Source organism: Apus apus, chromosome 1, assembly GCF_020740795.1.
Source record: "Apus apus isolate bApuApu2 chromosome 1, bApuApu2.pri.cur, whole genome shotgun sequence".
Lineage (NCBI taxonomy): Eukaryota > Metazoa > Chordata > Aves > Apodiformes > Apodidae > Apus > Apus apus.
The window spans coordinates 177955082-177971860 of record NC_067282.1 but is presented as its reverse complement, the minus strand read 5'-3'; the positions used below and the strand labels follow the sequence as shown (position 1 = coordinate 177971860).

Sequence of the window (16779 nt, the reverse complement as noted above, 5' to 3'; positions counted from 1 at the left end):
GTAATATTTTTTAATTTACAGTATCTTAGCTTCAGCTTACTGCCACAGGACTGGAAATGGTTGTCCTTAGCTAACGTGGTGCTCTTGCATGATGATAAAATTGGAGTGATGTATTCAGAAAATACATGGAGCACAACTGGGGATATCAGTCTGTATTTTATAGAGGAAAGAGAAAATGATTGCATGCTTTCATTTCCTGTTGTTTTTTGGCTTGAAAAAGGTATTGCCTTAAGGGTAAAACAATGTATCAGTTCCACGGTAAAATATTTCTCTAAAAACTATAAATTAATATATATTTTTTTCCTTCTTTTCTTTAGGAGATGAAAAGCCAATATTTATTTTGTACACTAGTTGACCTCTCCGTTTTTAGAAGAGTTAGTAAATAAAAAACAACAATTGGTTGAAATTAGTTTTAAAATTTTGTTTTGGAACTCAAATGTTACGAATAAAGGAAATTCTGATTTTATTTTTTAAAAATATATAATACTTACCTTGGCAGCATCACTTTAAAAATAAAATTGTCAGTGATGTTATGTCAACAGTTTTTTCCAAAATTTGACTTAATTTGGGAGTGTTCACATTGTGTCATTTATTTATATTTATTGAGATCTGATACATAACAATTTGAAACCTGTTTAGGTAAAGACATTTCTTATCATAATAGATGGATGCCTAAACATAAGTTGTATAGGTGACCTTTACTTTGGGAGCTTGAATGAGTGAGTAGAAGGTCCGTGATTCATGACGGGCAAAAATGATCATGAAGACTGTAATCATACTTTTTTTTTAAAAGTCTCATTCCTGCAGGTGGAAATGGCTTCATGTTGCTGGTAAACACTTCATTGTTTGCTGTGGAGTTCAAGCCACATATGTTTAGCCTTGCCCCAAAGTCCGTTCTCCTTTAAAGTTGGTTGTAGATAATACTGAAGGTTCAGAGAAATAAAGTTGTCAACTGTCATAATAAAACAAAACTTACACCATCTTTAATTTTTGCAAACACCATGACAGTATTTGCAGGGAGTTCAGTCTTTGTTGCCTCGGTTATCTTAGTCTGTATGTGCTATTCAGGCCATACAGTACATCGTGGCCAGGGGCTCTCACATTGTTATGTTAATTTGATAAGAAAGAAATGATATAATGAGAAAAGTAATCCAGGCATGAATGCAAACCTTTGAAATGTACTTTGTGTGAAAATGAAGTGGTAGTGGCAATAGTGTGTAAAGTGATGGTATGGTGGAGAGTTTGGTCTTGACCACACCAGCTCAGCTTTTTCTTGGCCAGCATCAAATAGCAGGAACTCACTCACACTGTACTAGTGTGTTTCTTTTTAGTTTTATATCCTCTTTCAGATGAAGAAATGGCATTTTCTGTCTTATTTCTTTAAACAGGGATGTAAAAAAGGGTGGAAACAATCACTGGTTTGGAGTATAACTAAAGCTTCAAGATCCCTTTGGAAGCTGTGGGAATTACTCTGCTGTGAAAATAGTTTTTTACATGCTTATCCCAAAGTAGTAGTCCTTTTGACTTCGCTAGGACCAGGACTTTCTATGGGGATTTAATTATTCACTAAAGACTTTTCCATGGGTTGTAAATGAAATTTACAAATAAAATCTGTTATGGGCTGAAAGACCCATGTACGCTGACAGATATCACTGTTGGCACTAGGAAGTCTGTGTGTTAGTAACTGTAATGGGATTTGCGATGCTTGTGTAATATCATGTGTTCTTCTGCATGTTACAGACAATTTGAAATGGTTATTCCAACAGAAGATTCTGTTATTACAGAAATGACATCAACTTTAAGAGACTGGGGAACAATGTGGAAACAACTCTATGTGGCAAGTATCCTGAATAATGATGCTTTAATTTCATACCAACTCAAAAGTCACACTGTTGTTTAGATGCTGTAGCTTAGTTTAAGTATATATTTCAGAAAAAGCATTCAGTTTGGCTTTTCTAATTATGGACTAAATGCATCTCTTAATTTTCTTCAGTAATTGACTCCTGCTGCTGCTAAACATGAGCAGCTTACTGATAATGCCTTGTCCAACTTCATTGTGTAGCCATTGGCTCTAAGGATTCCTTTGTCTGCTAAACTGAAGTGTTGGAAATAAGTGTAATAAACAATATTGGTATTTTATTAACAAATAACACGCAGTATATAATGGAAAATCTCTCAGCCAACTATTTGGTATTTCTCATAGATTTTTATTTCCTTTCACATCCACTGATGAGCACTGAGATGTGTCCATGTTATATGACCAGAATCTCTTGTATATGACACCGAGATCAAGGGATACCCGCTGTTGAGTCCTAATTACTGAGGAAGGCTGGGGGGATGCTTCATAAGTTTTACAAAAAGTCCCATGTTTCACAGTTCTCTTGTTTTCCTTATTTGGATATTCTGTGGCTCTGCTCTTTTTATCCTCCTCCCTGACATCTTTAGGTCAGTTTGTTTCTCTCCTTGTTGGAATGAAATCACATTTCTGGTGTTCTTTTGTTCATACTGCCCAGTGTTCCTTGTTCTTTCATTTCTTCTCATACTTGTGTATACATTTTCATATTCATTCATACTAGTCCTTTAGTAGTTCTGTTAGAAATCCCTACAGAATGCCCATCTATGGAGTTGTTCCACTTTAATAGATATTACAGTTTTAGCTTTCTGTTTAATTATCCTAATGGATTCACATCTTCTCAAATTTCAATTTGAATAATGTGTTTTTTTTAAGCCTTAGCCATTCCTGTTTTCTGAACCCATGATGCATTTTCTTTTGCATTTCTCAACTAAGAACTGGATATAGTATTCCAGTAGCAGTTGTGTAAGCACTAAACCAAAGTAGCAATAAACAACTATTCCTTCTTTCTCAAAGAACACCCGTGGTGTGTTTTATTTCTAAAATTTCCATCTGTCATTCCATTGCTCTGTTCTTCTAATTCTGCCAGTGTAGCCTCTCCCATTCTGTCATCACCTCCCTTAAAAATTTCAGTTGAAGCACAGATTATATCAATACAAATATTGTGGTGGTTTTGTTTGTTTGTTTTTTAATTAGGGTAGGCAAACTTTTTTTTTGCATAGAGAAAACTTTTCCAAACTCATTCAACTGATGCTTTCCTTTTTATAGTCTTGTTTTAAGTCACCAGTCATTTAAACATTATATAAATTATACAGATGTGGGATTATTCAACTTGAAACATTGTGCAGTATCAATGGAATCTTGCATACAAGCTCCCTAGACTGTTTTTCACTCACATGTCTCCTGTGAACCTTTCCCATTCTCTTGAGAGGTTTCAGACCAGTGACTTAATTTTTCTCTGACAGAATTCCTGCTGTTTTGTCCTCTGAATTGGCTACAACCATAGGTAGCAATTGTTTTGTTTCACTGGAAGAGAAAGGATACCTGAAAATGCTATTTTGAGCTTCATAGTGTAGTTAAACATTGAAGTGTCTCTTGTATGCACAACAATAGTATACTTAAGTAGAGCTTTTCATCAGATACGAAAAACCAGGGGTGCACCTGAGTTAGTGTTTTTTTGGATTTGTGGGGGTTTTTTAACAGTAGAAATGAAATCTTAATACAATATTGTCTGATGGAAAACTGAAAACATACTGTCAGCCTCGTTCTCTGTAACATTCCTACAAAGTCCTTTTAGTCTCTTGCTCCTAATTCAAGGGATAGTTGATCTTTTTCTTGGTTTTCTTTTACTTAGAACGTTCATATATTCCTATTATTCTTACTAAAGTTTTTTTCTTTTTCAGCAGTTTTTTTCTTCACTGCTGTTGTTTTTGCATGTTAAAAATACTCTGGCTTTCTTTTTTTCCAGACAGAAAGCCAAGACAAAAAAAAATTAATGCCCACTTGAGTGAGCTTATGAAGTGAATGAATGTGAAATAAAAAGAGTAGATTTGTCAAACAGCAGTTTGTCGGAGGCCTTGGAATATAAAAGTTACTGACAGAGTAATGGTTCCTCTAAGTGATTTTTAGCTTTTCATGGCAATTATGCAGCAGAACAAGCTGAACTGTGTTTTTATGCTGTTTGTTCATAGGAAGAAGAAAAGGGGAAGTGGACATGGTTTTGATTTTTTTTCTTTCTTTTTTTTTTTTCCCAAGAATTAGCAGAACAAAACTGCATAGGAAGGTTTTTTGAACTTTGTGTGATGCATCACTTAAAGGAAGGGTGCAAGAATTTTCTCAAGCTCCTGTTTCTCAGAAAAACTGTATCAAGTGAAACTACTTAGAATTGGTGAAGGAAGAGTTAAAAGAACTTCTCTTTGGGAGGAGACCGTTATGGGAAATGGTTTATGTGCTTAACTGGTATATAATTCGAGTAGAAGGATGTGGTTCAAAAAGCAATCATATTCATGTAATTTCTCCTGCTTTACAGTTAGATGAAGAACAACTGTCTGAACAAGATTCTATGTAATGCTATTTATTTATGGTTAGACACATAGTATGTACAGTTATATCCATGAAAGAAAAAAATAGAAGAACATGAACACTTTATGGTTCAGGTTTTGTATGCTAGGAGCTATGCCTTTTCATCCCCTCTGTGTATGAGGTCAAATAGTCTTGAATTACATGGTGACATACTCAGTTTGGAGGAGACACCAGCACAGAATGAAATATGCTCTTGGACTGAAACAGTCCTATGACATGAAATAATTGGGGTTTTTAAAATTATTTTTGTCATATCCATCACATAAGTAGACTGTGTTAAAATGAGGCATTAGGAGGTGGAGTGAAATTTTGGAATGAGTGTAGTGCAAAGACAGAATCTGTGATAAGCTCTGAAATGATTTTTATACATGCATAAACACACACAAATGTGCACGGAGGTAAATGGTCATAGTATGAAGGGGAGAAAAAAGACTAGGGGAATAAGGAGAGAGTTTCATTTCCCATTTATTAGGATTGTCAGCTTATAAAGGAGATGTAGAGACAACTATATTTTTATCTCACAGAGGAATGAGGGGGATCTCTTTCACCGACTGTGGCACATAATGAATGAAATCCTAGACCTGCGAAGGCAGGTCCTGGTTGGCCACCTCACCCATGATCGAATGAAGGATGTCAAGCGGCACATCACTGCTCGGCTGGACTGGGGCAATGAGTGAGTAAATATAATCATGAGTTAAAAGAATGTAACCTAATTATAATGCCACAGCCTTAGACTTATTGTAGAATGTTGAAATAAGGAACACATTTCTGACATCACCTTTTTTTAATTAACTTTTGCTTCATTGTTTTTCTGTGCACTGTGTTGTAACAGGGAGAAGTGCCTTGTCATTTTATTTTGGTTGTTTCTCTCAGCTTATTTATGTAGCAGTGGTATGTCCGCAAGGGAATTGCATTGCATCGTTTTGCATCTGTTTTTAAACATATCTGGCTAGATTTTTGTGTGCCACAGTTAGCATAGCTCTGTTGTCTGAACTGAAACTATATCAGCTGACACAGTTTCCTTTTTTACTTTTGTCACACAATTTGGTTCCTACTTTGGCACCTCTAACATACATGTTGCTACTATGCTATTTCTTCTGAATAGCTAATAAGAGCTAACACAAATGGTATTATCTTATTTAAAAAAGAAAAAAAAATGGTTAAAACATCTTTTAGCATCTGGGTGCTGTTTCCAAAGTCTTTTCTTTAGCCTGTGTTTATTCACTGAATCACAGAATCTCAGGGGTTGGAAGGCACCTCGAAAGATAATCTAGTCCAACCCCTCTGCCATAGCAGGATTCCCTAGAGTAGATCACACAGGAACACACCCACGTGGGTTATGAATGTCTCCAGAGAAGGACAATCCATAACCTCTCTGGGGCAGCCTGTTCCAGGGCTCTGTCACCCTCACAGAGAAAAAGGTTTTCCTCATTTTTATGTGGAACTTCTTATGCTCCAACTTGCACCCATTGCCCCTTGTCCTGTTGTTGGACATCACTGAGAAGAGCCTGGCTCTGTCCTGACACTCGCCCTTAATGTATTCATAAACATTGATGAGGTCACCCCTCAGTCTCCTCTTCTCCAAGCTAAAGAGACCCAGCTCCCTCAGCCTTTCCTCATAAGGGAGATGTTCCACTCCATCATCTTTGTGGCTCTGTGTTGGACTCTTTCAAGCAGTTCCCTGTCCTTCTTGAACTGAGGGGCCCAGAACTGGACACAATATTCCAGATGCAGCCTCACCAAGACAGAATAGAGGGGGAGGAGAACCTCTCTTGACCTACTAACCACACCCTTTCTAATGCACCCCAGGATGCCATTGGCCTTCTTGGCCACAAGGGCACATTGCTGGCCCATGGTCATCCTCCTGTCCACCAGGACCCCCAGATCCCTTTCACCCACACTGCTCTCCAGCAGGTCAGCCCCCAACCTGTACTGGTACATGGGCTTGTTCTTCCCCAGATGCAAGACTCTACACTTGCCCTTGTTGTATTTGATTAAATTTCTCCCTGCCCAGCTCTCCAGCCTATCCAGGTCTCTCTGAATGGCAGCACAGCTTTCTGGTGTGTCAACTACACCTCCCAGTTTAGTGTCATCAACAAACTTGCTGAGGGCACACTCTATTCCCTCATCCAGGTTGTTGATTAAGATATTTAATAGTACCAGTCCCAGTACTGACCCCTGATGGACTCCACTAGATACAAGCCTCCAACTAGACTCTGTCCCATTGACCATAGCTGTCTGACTTCTTTCCTTGAACCAGTTCACAATCCAGCTCGCTACCCAATCATCCAGACCACACTTCCTCCGTTTAGCTGCGAGGATGCTGTGGGAGATGGTGTCAAATGCTTTACTGAAATCAAGATAAACCACATCCACTGCTCTACCATCACCTCTCCACCTGGTTATATCCTCATAAAAGGCTATCAGGTTGGTTAAACAGGACTTCCCCTTGGTAAAACTATGTTGACCGCTCCTAATGACCCTCTTATCCTTGATATGCCTAGAGACAGCACTGAGGATAAGTTGTTCCATCACCTTTCCAGGGATGGAGGTGAGACTGATCAGTCTATAGTTACCCGGGTCCTCCTCCTTACCCATTTTGAAGACTGGAATGACATTTGCTTTCCTCCAGTCTTCAGGCACCTCCCCTGTTCCCCACGACTTACCAAATGCAGCAATATTCCACAGTAGAATGAACTGAATTTCAGTGTTTCTGCAACTACTGCTGTATGAAAGCCTAAATACCTAATACAGTGTAAGAACTGTGATTAACTGTGCATGATTAATTGTCTGCTTAGAATTTTGTGCTAACCAAATGGAGTTGTGATGGTTTTTGAAGTAGTCGGTTCCTAATCTTTAAAAAGAGATTTTTTTAAAAAAAACTTCCTAATCTTTCAAGTTTTTCTAAATTCAGCATGACTGCCCCTTATGTGTTCTTAATCTTTATTGTTTGCTGCTATGCTGAGAATAAGTTTTATTTCTGGTGATTCAAGTCCACTTCATTATTTTGTTCAGGGGATACAGCCAAGCAGCTTTGATGCCATCCAGTCCAAGTGAAAAATAAGCTGATATTTTGGCATTTGCTGGATTTTCTTTCTATCTCCTTTTCCACAGTTGTCATTCACATGGACAGTAGGAGTGCTATTCATGTTGTGCAATGTGCACAGTAGTGCAAAGGAGAGTATCCATTGTATGTTGTCCACAATGTGAAACAGATTTAAGAATTGTGGAAAAGCCTATTATAATAATGTTACAAAGTGAAGAAAAGGGAGGAATAATCTGTAAATGGTGAATGCAGACCCAAAATATATTAAAACCAAAGCCAATTGTAGAGTACCTGTTAATATGTGCATTGTTTGTAGGAATGTTTCTACTAAACGCAAATGGAAGCAATGAGTTAATCTGTTTCCTTTGTATGCAGAAGCTACTTACTCTTACTCCTTTTCTCATACAGGCAGCTGGGACTTGACTTAGTACCAAGAAAAGAATATGCTATGGTGGATCCTGAAGAGATCAGCATTACAGAGCTCTACAGGCTGGTATGTGAATGTAATAATCAGTACTTCTGCTATCAAGTGACATGCTGATGTTTTTATGGCAGGTTTCCTCTACTTAACTGAAAGTACTTTTTTTTAATCAAATAAACTGGTGGTTTATAATGTAATGAGTTTCATTATGAGGAAGGAAGTTTTCTTTTGATCATTTATGTCATCTCTGCACCTGTATGAGTCACTTTGATGTGATATCAAATTTGCGTGTGCACACATGCTCATTTTACATGCTATTTCTTGAAACTTTTGTTTTCTGATATATTACTGAACTTGTGGCTGTTAACATTAATCTTAACCATGAATGAAAGCTTGCAAGACTTGGTTTCATAAGAGCTTTACCTGGCCCTTGAGCCCTGCTAGATCAGATTTATGGAAATATAAAAATACACTCATGGTACAACTATTGCCACAATTTATCATTCTGGGTTATTGATTTTTTTTCTAATATATTATTGTAAATAGCAATTAAACTGCATGGAAAAGGTCTCCTTTGGGTATAAAAGCTGATCTTGATTCACTAAAACTAGCACTGATATTTCTTTCTCTGATTTATTCTCCAGTGAGGTCTAAGAAAACTTGCCAATTCATTTATGTGGGCTTTGGCTCATGTTTAAGTACTGCAGCTATTACAGATATACAGTTCTGAGCCTTACTTGCTTAAGGCTAAGCTTTTATTAAAACTAAATTTTATTCATGTTAACTTCTGTATTTAAAGGTAGAATAAAGAAAAATGTATTTGCTATGATTTTGTCTGGAGCTGAAATTAGAATGTATTTTTGATAATTCTTAATTACTTCTGTTTATAACTTGTAATGTCAAGCCTTCATGCTAGAATTTTGGTATACCTTCGGGCCACTTCAAAGTCACATAATCTAGATGAAATACAGTGAGGAACCATTAATCATAAGAAGAACGTCTCAGAAAACTAGTAATGGAACTCATGAATTGCCCTTTCAAATCTAAAGAGGAAAAAAAAGCCTATGATAGCTTCAGTTTGAAGGCTACGTAACTTGGACTGCTCTTTAAAATTATTTTGCTTCAATTTCAGAGAGAAATAGTAGAACTTAATGTCCTACTCTTAATGGATGATTAAAATGGTAAAAGTATGAAGTGTAAAGTCAAACCAAGATGATTTAGTAGCTTCTATATAGCAGTCTGCTAAAGAGTATAAAATATGTATGTGGGGTTTTTTTCCATTTAAAAATACTGGTATTTAGTCTTTTACAAAAGTATTTTTTGTGTATTTGAATTGTATTGATACTAGAATATCAGATCATTAACTATATAAACTGGCTATGAAATACTCTCTTGCTAGAGCACAAAGCTTTAAAGTGGCTTAGAATTTTCAGAGTAGAAAAAGTTAAGCTTCTAGAGGTTACTGTTTTTCTTCTTTTTGTGGTTTTGGGCCCAACACAACAAAAAAGAACCAGCCATGTGGCCGCTCACTCAGCTTTCCCCCCTCCCTGCCCCACTTACACACTCTGGGATGAGGAGGACAAAGGCCAACTAGAAGCTCCTGGGTCGAGACAAAGGACAAGGAGGGTTCTTCACTGATTAAGGTCCCGGGCAAAACAGACTCAACTTGGGGAAAAAATAATCATTTAATTTCACACTAATCAAACACACACAGGACACAGACAACACAAAGAGCAGGGCTTGCATATGTTTCCCCGCCCCTCCCTTCTTCCCGGGCCAAAATCACTTTGCTCCCGGTTTCTCTCCCTCCTTCCCCCAGCGGCACAGGGGGACAGGGGATGGGGTTTAGAGTCAGTTCACAGGCTGGTGCTTCCTGCTGCTCCTTTTTCCTCAGGAAGGATTCCTTACAGTCCTTCCCTGCTTCCCTGAGGGTCCCTCTCATGGGAGAGAGTCCTCCATGAATCTCTCCTTCATGAGTCCTTCCCATGAGGTCCGGAACAAGATGCTCCAATGTGGGCTTCTCACAGAGTCACGGGCTGCTTTGGGAACAGTCACCTCCCCTGGCTCCGGGATCTTCCACAGCTGCATAATCCAAGTCCACTGGCAGGAAATCCAAGTCCACTGGCTGTAAAATCCAAGTCCAGTGGCCAAGTTCACCCCTCCTGGTGCCTTCAGGGAATGTTCCACCATGTTTCTCCATGAATGCAGGGGGACAGCTGCCATCTCGCCATGGGTTGCAGGGATAGTTATGCTTGGGCACCTTCTCCTTCCTCACCAACCACCCGGATCTTCACCCCAGCACTTCCTTTCACTTCTCCAGCACAGCTCTACTTTACAGTCCTCCCTCTGCTCAGGTGTTATCTCCATTCTTTCATATGATAATCACTGAGTTGCATCTATTGTCTGTCTTAATAGCTCCTTGGCTTCCTGGTTTTGGAGCAGGGGTAGCTGCTCAGCTTCTCACAGGAGCCACCCCTAGGGCCCTTCCCCCACTACCAAAAAATCCCACTGTAACAAACCAGCACACTTCTAGAGATAATTATGATGCAGTGCAACACTGGGAGAGCCACTTCTTTGTGTTCTCCTTCTCAGATACAAAAAAAAAAGAAAAAAGCTATTACAAGTTAATACAAGAAAAATAAAAATTTGGATTAAGAAAATAGTTCAGTGTTATGTTTTTCTACATATTTTTGGTTTAAGATTTTTATGATTAATTCAAACGGTCTGCTGTGTTGCTTATGGTGTTTTTAGATGGAACATCGTCATCGAAAAAAAGACACACCAGTACCAGCAAGCAGCCACCATCTTTTTGTTCAGATGAAGAGTCTAATGTGCTCCAATCTGGGAGAAGAACTGGAAGTAATCTTCTCACTCTTTGATAGTAAAGAAAATCGGCCCATCAGGTACCACATGGTTTTTCTCTAGAATCCTGATTTTACATAAGTTTTGTCTATAGATACTGTATGTTTTTATCCAGTTAACAAATTTCACACTAGAAGCAAGCATAAGGTAGTCTTGATTCAGAATAATTTTTTGTTTCGTTTTGAAATTCACTTTCTGTACTCAAAAGTTTCTAGTGTTGTTTTAGGTTTAAAGGTATTTTTCTGTTTTGTTTACATATGTCAGTGTTCCGTTGGTTTTGTTGGTGGAGGAACATATATACATATATGCATACAGAGTTATCTGACTTAAAGTTCCTCTTTCAGTATCTTTTTCCCTTTCTCTTAATCAGTGCACATTCAAAACAGAACTGTTGCTTGCTCTGTAATGTTTATGAGATTAATTCTCCAAGGTACATGAGAGGGGAGAGCTTTCCTTAGTCAGTTCATTAAGAGTCTTTTTGTAAAAAGAACCTCTGCCCTAATGAGGAGGTGCCTGGTCTTCAGTGAAATATTCATAACCAATCTCCCATCCACTTAGGGTTTGTTTGGCCTCATTTTTCAGCTGGGAGCTGATCTTGTAGCCATTCCTTTTCTGTTTGAAACAGAGCGTAAGTTCTGTGAGAACCCTGGTAAACTTTGAATTTTTAAATATTCTGTATTTATTTCTACTCCCAGCACATTTCTGGCCAACAGAGAGAGCGTGGAAGTAAGCAGTAGCAGAACCAGTATGCATTTAATAAATGTGAGGATAGGAGGAAAGGAGAGTTAGTGCAAGAGTCTTCTAAGTTCTGTTTGAGGAATTTTGAAGATTGAAGCATCTGGACAATTGAGCCATTAAATGCTTCTGCAGTGATGATGGGTTGACCCTGGCTGGACACTGGGTGCCCACTAAAGCCACTCTATCATTCCTCTCCTCAGCTGAACAAGGGAGAGAAAAATGAAAGGCTCATGGGTCGATGTAAGGACATGGAGAGATCACTCTCCCATTACGGGCAAAACAGACTCGACTTGGAGAAAAATGATTTAATTTATTAGTAATGAAATCTGAAAAGACAATTATAAATAAAACCAAATCTTAAAACACCTTATTTCTACTCCTCCCTTCTTCCTGGTCCAAACTTCCTTGGCCAACAGTGGATTCATCTTGGAGTTGGCTGGCATTAGCTCTGTGTGACGTTTGGACAGCTTCTGATGTCTTCTCACCAAAGCCACCCATGTAGCCCTTCCTGCTACCAAAACCTTGCCATGTAAACCCAATACACTGGGAGATCACCTTCTATCCAGCAGGCTCCCCTTCATAATTTGGTGCTGGTTGTTGGCCATTCTATTCTTCTCTGCTCTCCTCATGGTAGAAAGAGGTAACAAACATCATGTGCTTTAAGACTCACCACTAGAGAAGGAATGACCAGACTTCAAAACAAAAACTGCTTAAATCAGACAGCTCACAAATACACAAAAAGAAATGTAAGCTACTGCTTTAAGCCAGTTAATAGAGTAGAAAGTGTTACTCAAAATGTGTACAAAGCCATTACTGTGAACTAGTTATCTTACGGCAATAGGACTTTGGGAAACCACATGGAATTTGGGCTGAATTTTATAAAATTGTCTGTGCTCTGTAATTGGCTAAGATAACTAACCAGTGTTTGAGACAAGATTATACTGAATACATTTGTTTTTAATGAAATCACATATAAGCAACTATTGTTATAGTGTTAGCTGCTAAGTACTGATACTTCCTTCTGGTCTGCACTTTGGATGTTAGTAACCAAAATACAATTCATTGTCATTTCTGGGAATTAAATGTGCATCAGGTCCCATCTTTTGTGTTCACTCCAGTGAATGTCACAGCAGGTGATAGATTTAGGAGACAGCTTCAGACTTTGACAGAAAACAATTTGGGTGTTACGGATTGCTGAAAACAAGATTATGGCAGTAGTGGTGGTATGAAAGCAAATGGATTGGATTTCATGTTCACATGAAAGCATAAATTCTAGAGCTGTTTGTCACATGCTTGCTGTGATCTGACCTTTAGTTATTGATTCCTGACTCCAGTGTCTGTTTGCAGCTGTTTTATTATGTGTCAACTTCCTCATCCTATTACTGGCAAACCTTGAAGAAGCCTGTTATCAGGAATCCAAACAGCCTTCTAGGGCATGGGGGAATGAGAAGATGAAGGTAGTTTGCAACCATCTGCAAAGCAAACAAACATACACCTCCACAACAGCAAAATCACAATAAAAAACCTTCCCAAGAAACAAACAAAAGCCTCTTGAAAAAGCTGAAACCGAGAGAGTTTTCATAAGAACAGATTAAATGCAAGGTGTATCTGTATCACATAATGAACTCTGGAAAGCAGAGGTGTTCAAGCTGGAGATTTTTATGGTCTTTCTGGACAGACCTGGAAGTGACATAACCAGGTCATCATGGAGTTAAACCAAAGATAGTTGGTTGTTCTTGGTGCACACAAGTATGGTATTTTGTATAATTTTTGTTCAGTACAAATTGGTAGGATATTTCAGAGGTCTTTAGGCCCTGGCTGATACATGCATGAAATGAACGGTCTCCCTTAGAAGGCTGAAGTATGAGAGGAGACAGTGTCTGTGCTCCTCAGCTACTGCAGTTCACACCCTGCAATGGTGCCAAAGTTGTGGAGCCTGGATATACAGACTGTTCTGCTCTTTGCTGATGGAAAAGCAGGTCAAAACTTGTATGTGACAACATCTGAAGTGACAACCTAGCTGCATCGTTTTTCCGTTGATTTCCAAAGTTGCTGTCTTCTGGTCCAGTAGAAAAATGCAATTAATACATGAAACTTCTTAATAGCACCTCTAAAAATAAGAGATGAAAATTAAAGCCATTAAGCCATTATTGTGGTTTTGAGAATGTGTTTAGTGTATAATTTTAGTGCTTTTATAAAGGAAAATTAGATAAATTTATAACTAAAGTATTCTCAATTAAATATTTTTTCATCTTAGCAGCATGCATAAATGCTTGTAATTTTCCCAACATGTACTAAGAATTAGATAATACGTTCTCCAGGTTCAGCGTGAGAAACTGTGATGTGGAAATGAATTAGTGACTTGCCCAGAGAAGAAATCTGATGTCAGATAGTGACCCAAATATCACTGTGGTGCTTCAGGTTCTTTTTGACCTTCAGACTTACTAATTAAAGATTTCTTTAGATTGGTTGTGTGATCAGCACCCACTGTGGGCAATAGGAATTTTTTCTGGCAACTAAAGTAAGTTAGAGTTAAATGTTCTTTTGTATCACTTGCCATTTGTTTAGGACAGTATGCGACTAGTTTTCTTCAGGCTTTTTTTGTTGCTGGCAATTGCTATTAAAATTAACTTTTTCTGATTGTGTTGGCATCCACAATAACATCAATTATTCTGTATTAAGATAGATATAATAATAAAAATAGGTTAATATATTACTTTATTATTGTTGTTAATAAACAGCAATAATAAATGTTACTTATCAGACTATTTATATATTGATGTAATTGCCTAATGTGTGTCTTCACACTTTAAAAGACTTGTTTTGGATATGAATATTCTACTTTCTGTATGGAAGCAAGAAAATTGTAGAAGTTGACTCTTGGTAGTCAAGTATTTAAGTCTGAGTGATTACATACTTAGGCTATTTGATGCATTAAGACATACAGTTCCAAGTCAAGTAGTTTTCTACTTAATTGGTGCATACTAATTTCACTTGACTCTGTATGCATATATATATATATATATACACACACATATATCTCCATGTTTTCTAATCAAACTAGCTGCTAGGGATAATTTTTGCTCTCTCTTAAATTACCAATCAACACCTGAAGTCACCCCCTGGGGATTCCTAGAGTTTTCCCTGGTGTGTTCTTGTATCTTGATCCATTTCTTCTTTCTGCTTAGCAGTTTTCTTTCTTAGAAGGGTGACAGCCCCTGAGTGGGAGAAGGCAGGTGTGTGAATGGTACTGCTTTAACATGGCACATAGAGCTTGTCCCAGTAAAATTATTTGTTTAATGCACTATTACATCTTCTAACCTTCCTCTTCCTCTTTTATATCTGTTAAGGTCAGAAGCCCTGTGTTTGTGTATTCTTCATTTTTTGTTGTTTAAGAAAGTAAAAAACTATCTTGATGGCATCATAATTTGTAGAAATAATTACACTATTAGAATCCTAATATACAGGAAAAATTTATCATGCACAGTTGTTAGAGTAGTGTTGTTACTGTATGTGGAAAGAGGTCCATGATCACATCTCCCTAACCTTTTGTGTGTCTCAGTGCTGTCCTGTCTTCTTGGCCATTGTTGAGCTTTTACTGGCTACTTAGCATTGTACAACATCTTAATCTGTTTCTAAAGTATATTATTTCAAACATACTCTACCTAGATCCATTGGGAGTCCAGACAGTAGTTTACTTGATAGTGTTAAGGGATGCTTTTATAAAATGGGTGCTTTGAATCTGGCATAATCAACAAATGAGAAAAGCAAAATCAAAAGGACTTTTGTGGTTTTATGTAATCTAATTTTGTTATAACTAGATGAAAGGTTTGAAAGTCTAAGACTGCTGTCTCCCTCAGCCAGTAGGATGGATTTGTAGAGCAGCAGTTCATGCTAAGAACCTAATGTTAACATGTGTAAATGTTTCAAGACTTTTGTTTTGCACTAACTCTATTGTTGTGTGGACTGAGTGGCAAGAGCTTATGTTCCAGTTCAGTTTTATGCTGAAGAATCCAGTTCAGTAGTTAAGACTGTTCTGGATTGTGAATCAAAACCTGGAGACAATAAAAGATTTTCTTCAAAAGCGAACACCTGATTCAAACTGCCTCGATCATGGAAATCATGGAGTAGCGTATGTCAAATGGATGCTTCAGGATCATAGTTTGGATGGGGGAAAATCCTGTAAAATATAGAGTAACTCAGCTGTACTTATGTAATTTTTTACTTCGGGAGTTAACTGGGGTTTTTTTAGCTATTATAGTCTTACGACAAAAGGATTTCAGAGTTAAATGGATAATAGACACCTGAATGCAATTGATTTAATGTATGATGCTCTTAGGAGAAAACAACTGAAGTTTAAACATTAGGTAAAAGATAAGACATTGTTAAAGCTCCAAAGAAAGACTGGAACTGTTTTCTTCACTTCAGTAGACTGCAATGATCCTTTGTTCTGATGCTCTTCATTAGCTGTTTTCTAAATCTATTGTGATATGTGGTCATTTATAAGATTTGTGAATTTTTTGAGGTTTTCTGTTCCTACTAAACTATCAGTGGCTTCTGTTCTGTGAAGCTGGAATACGAAGACCCTTAGATTCCCAACGTTTTGAGTACAGAAGAGCGTGGTGATGTTTATTTGCTTGGGAGGTGTATATTCTTTTACCAGCACAAAAGTTGATGAAACGGACCTCTTTTCCTGCAACTGAATTACCCTTACAAAGCCAATAGTATGTACTTCAAAAGATTATGTAGTTAACAGTTTTGTAGGGGAAGATTTTGAGGGAAATAACACATCTGATGATAGTATGTTTTTCTCCCGTGTGTTCTCATATCATTTACCCTGTACAGCAGTTTGTTGCAGCAGTGATGACCTTTGTGTAGGCAGAGGGTCCATTTACACTAGGGTTCTAACAACACTAATCCTTTAATAAAAAATACATTGATTTTTTTTTTTAATCAGATCCTGGAAAGATCTCACCAGCTTTTAATAGTTTAACAAGTTGCAAGGAGCACAGTAACAGTTTTGCTGTTTTCCAATGTGCATTATCCGTTGAGACTGTTAACTTTATTCCTTGCCACAAGAATATTCTTCTTCCAAAAAAATCAACACGAAAAACAAAACCCCAAAGAGAATCTTTACTCTATGGCTGTGTTAAAAAAAAAAACAAACAACAAAACACCCAAACAAAACCAAATAAAAGGAAAAAGCAATCAAACAAAGCAAAACTAGAAAAGTAAAAAAAATCCCAATATCCTTTGAAATACCTACCTTTCCAGTGT

General features: G+C 37.6%; 1 protein-coding gene across 5 annotated transcripts in view; it reads left to right on the top strand.

Annotated features, from left to right (window-relative positions):
* DOCK4 (dedicator of cytokinesis 4) overlaps positions 1–16779 on the top strand; it is a 234820-nt gene that overhangs the window by 84775 nt on the left and 133266 nt on the right. For all 5 annotated transcript variants that reach the window (XM_051625806.1, XM_051625795.1, XM_051625807.1 and 2 more), the window contains exons 5-8: positions 1741–1837; positions 4960–5108; positions 7890–7974; positions 10654–10805. In XM_051625806.1, coding sequence (XP_051481766.1) covers positions 1741–1837; positions 4960–5108; positions 7890–7974; positions 10654–10805 — 483 coding nt within the window. The remainder of the gene's footprint in view (positions 1–1740; positions 1838–4959; positions 5109–7889; positions 7975–10653; positions 10806–16779) is intronic.